Source organism: Suricata suricatta, chromosome 12 (genome assembly GCF_006229205.1).
Source record: "Suricata suricatta isolate VVHF042 chromosome 12, meerkat_22Aug2017_6uvM2_HiC, whole genome shotgun sequence".
Lineage (NCBI taxonomy): Eukaryota > Metazoa > Chordata > Mammalia > Carnivora > Herpestidae > Suricata > Suricata suricatta.
Genome location: NC_043711.1, coordinates 104,846,798 through 104,849,785, shown reverse-complemented (window position 1 = coordinate 104,849,785; position 2,988 = coordinate 104,846,798). Strand labels below are relative to the sequence as shown.

General features: G+C 69.6%; 1 protein-coding gene across 1 annotated transcript in view; it reads left to right on the top strand.

Moving 5' to 3' along the window:
• The window catches only part of LAMA5 (laminin subunit alpha 5), a gene marked incomplete at its 5' end in the record, with an annotated part of 44,002 nt that overhangs the window by 11,004 nt on the left and 30,010 nt on the right, over positions 1-2,988 (top strand). Inside the window, 4 exons of the mRNA XM_029917993.1 lie at positions 1,458-1,575; positions 2,171-2,289; positions 2,377-2,547; positions 2,629-2,726. Of these exons, the coding sequence (XP_029773853.1) occupies positions 1,458-1,575; positions 2,171-2,289; positions 2,377-2,547; positions 2,629-2,726 (506 nt within the window). The remainder of the gene's footprint in view (positions 1-1,457; positions 1,576-2,170; positions 2,290-2,376; positions 2,548-2,628; positions 2,727-2,988) is intronic.

Here is a 2,988-nt window from a genome sequence, read left to right as displayed (position 1 = left end):
CCTGGGGGAGGGGAGGCGTCACAGGCCCTCAGAGCCTCGAGGCCTGGAAAACACTGTCCCTCCCCCACCCTGTCGGCACTAGGGGAGGCTGAGGCTGGGGTGGGCGCTGGCGAGCAAGGGCGGGCCTGCTCGGCTACTCCCCCTCTCGGTGGCCCAGCCTCGTCACTGAAGCCACAGGCTGGGCTGCTGCTGGAGCCCACTGGCTGCTCTCAGGGAGCCAGAGCCCTTTCCTGGGAACTGTGGCCCCGGGTTGGGGGCTCTGAGTGCTGATGTGGGGATCCCCTGCCAGGGGCTGCCAGCTCCGCACCCGGGAAGGGTCCTCCAGCCTCTTTCGAATGCTGCCTCTCAAAAGGGGTCCCTTCATTACCCCACGTGGCTTCTGAGCCAGCATGGGTGGGCTGCAGTCAGGAGGGCCTCCCTGAGGAGGTGTCCAACCTGCCCTGTGGGGGCTGTGTCGGATGGGACTGGGAGGGTCAAGGCTAAGACGTGCTCGGCTGCAGGGCCCGGGGAGCAATAGACAGGAGAGACCCCACCAAGCCCCCAGGGGCACGAGACGTTAGAGACATGCAGGGTTGCCATCCTCTGGTCAGGAAGAGGGGAGACAGGCATGAATACCTCCCTGGGGGTGAGGCTGTGCTGCGGCAGAGGCGGGGCAGGACGGGCGAGCCTGCTATGCCTGCTGGTGCCTGAGGGATTCGAGGCGCCTTTGGTGGGGGAGCTCTGCCCTTCCCGTGCCAGGCGCCGCTCTGACATGCCCGGAGCCTGTGATGCTCCGGCTCCCGGGCTCCTCCTCCAGCCCGTCTACCCCACGGCGGCCTCCTGACGAGGGCAGGGGCCTGCCGCCCGGGCCTCAGCAGCCATGGGCCGGTCTGTGGGAGAGGGAGCGGGTCCTGAGTCAGCTCTGAGAATGCCGTGGGGGGCGCCCGGGGCGAGGCTGGGAGAGGGGCCCGTTCCAGGAGCTGCTGGCTGCCGGACGAAGCAGGCTCAGTTGGGAGCTGGGGCTACCGTCTGGCCACCTGCCCAGGCCGGCCACCAGAGCCTCGGGGACAGGGGAATGAGCTCCTGTCTTGGCCGGCCAGCCTCACTGCCGGGGCACTGTGGACAGTCGGCCCCCTGCGCCCCTTCTACCCCGGGCCTGCCTGCAGCCGCAGAGCCTGAGGGACTCACGTGCCTCTGGGGCAGGGATAGAGGGAGGCACCCCCAGGCCCAGCTGGCGAGACGGTCAGAGATGGTGGGTCCCCACCCTTCGTCTCCGTGTCCCCGGCGTGGGCCTCGGCAGCCTCGGGCCTGAGCTAAGGGGCTCGCCTGGAGCCGGCTGGCCCTCGGAGGCCAAGCCCGCAGACGTCCAGCGTGGGAAGAGAGAGCCCCCTCACAGGCAGGGTGGCCGTCCAGGGGTGTGTGCAGGCCCTGAGCCGAGGGGAGGGGGCCTGGGGGCGTCAACACCTCACCGCCCGCAGGTTTTCCACGTGGCCTATGTGCTCATCAAGTTCGCCAACTCCCCGAGACCGGACCTCTGGGTGCTGGAGCGGTCCACGGACTTCGGCCGCACCTACCAGCCCTGGCAGTTCTTCGCCTGTGAGTCTCCTGGCGGGGGCTGGCCAGGGGCGGCCCCCGGGGTGGGGCTGTGGGGGTGAGGTCCCAGATGGGTGTACTCAGCAGCTCCCGTCCTCAATGTGGGTCCTGGCCAGGCCCAGGGGCCGGTGATGCCAGGATCCCTCGTGCCACATCTTGGCCCTCCCTAGACCGGCTTCATGGCCCAGCAGCTCCAGACGTAACAAGGGGAGCCCGTCAGGGGCCCTGGCGGCTCCCCGGCGCACCTGTCCGGCGCCACCGTGACCCATCGTGATGGGGATGCTCCGCTGGGTGGGCCTGGGCCACGGGTCCCTCGGAACTCGGGGCAAGAGTGGAGGTGGGGCAGTCCTCCGTAGAGCATTCGGGAGCAGTCGCACAAGGACGGGGTGAGGAAGGCCATTCAGGGGCGTGGGGGACCCCTGTTCTCCGCAGAGAGGCAGGGGGTGCGCCTCCTGGGGAAGCTCTTCTCCCAGCAGGTGCCCCACTCCTTCTTCAGCGAAGCCACGGGGGGCCGCGGGGGGCCCGTCGAGGCGCGGCGGCAGCGTTGGGGAGCGTTGCTGGGGCCCCGCGCCCTCACCTTCCCGCCCGGTTCCCACAGCCTCCAAGAGGGACTGTTTTGAGCGGTTCGGGCCACAGACACTGCAGCGCATCGTGCGGGATGACCATGTCATCTGCTCCACCGAGTACTCCCGGATCGTGCCCCTGGAGAACGGCGAGGTGGGCCCTGGGGCAGCACGGCGGCCGGCCCTGCTGGTCTGATGGAGGTGGCCCGCGCCCCGGCCTGACCCTTTGCCCTGTGTGCAGATTGTGGTCTCCCTGGTGAACGGGCGCCCGGGGGCCATGAACTTCTCCTACTCGCCCCTGCTGCGTGAGTTCACCAAAGCCACCAACATCCGCCTGCGTTTCCTGCGCACGAACACGCTGCTGGGCCACCTTATGGGCAAGGCGCTGCGGGACCCCACCGTCACCCGCCGGGTGAGCACGGCCACGGGGCCACGGGGCGGGCTGGCTGGGCGGGGCTGGCGTGGGCGGGGCGCTCACCGCCCACGGGTGCAGTACTATTACAGCATCAAGGACATCAGCATTGGTGGCCGCTGCGTCTGCCACGGACACGCGGACGTCTGTGATGCCCAGGACCCCGCGGACCCCTTCAGGTGAGGCCTCGCTCCCTGCCAGCCCTCGTCCCCTCCCTGCTCCATGTCCCCGGATGGCCTGCGCGGCCTGCTGTCCCACGTTCTCGGCTTGCTGGTATGTGCAGGGAAGGGGAGGCGGTGTGCGTGCGGCTCCCTGGGGTGCCCCGTGCCCGGCTTGGGCCCGTCTGCCCAGCGGGTTCTCGTCCCGACTCCGGGCCGCTGCTTCTCCCGCCCCAGCAGGGGAGTCACTGCCCTTGGCCTGAGATTGTGCGTCCCTGTTGTC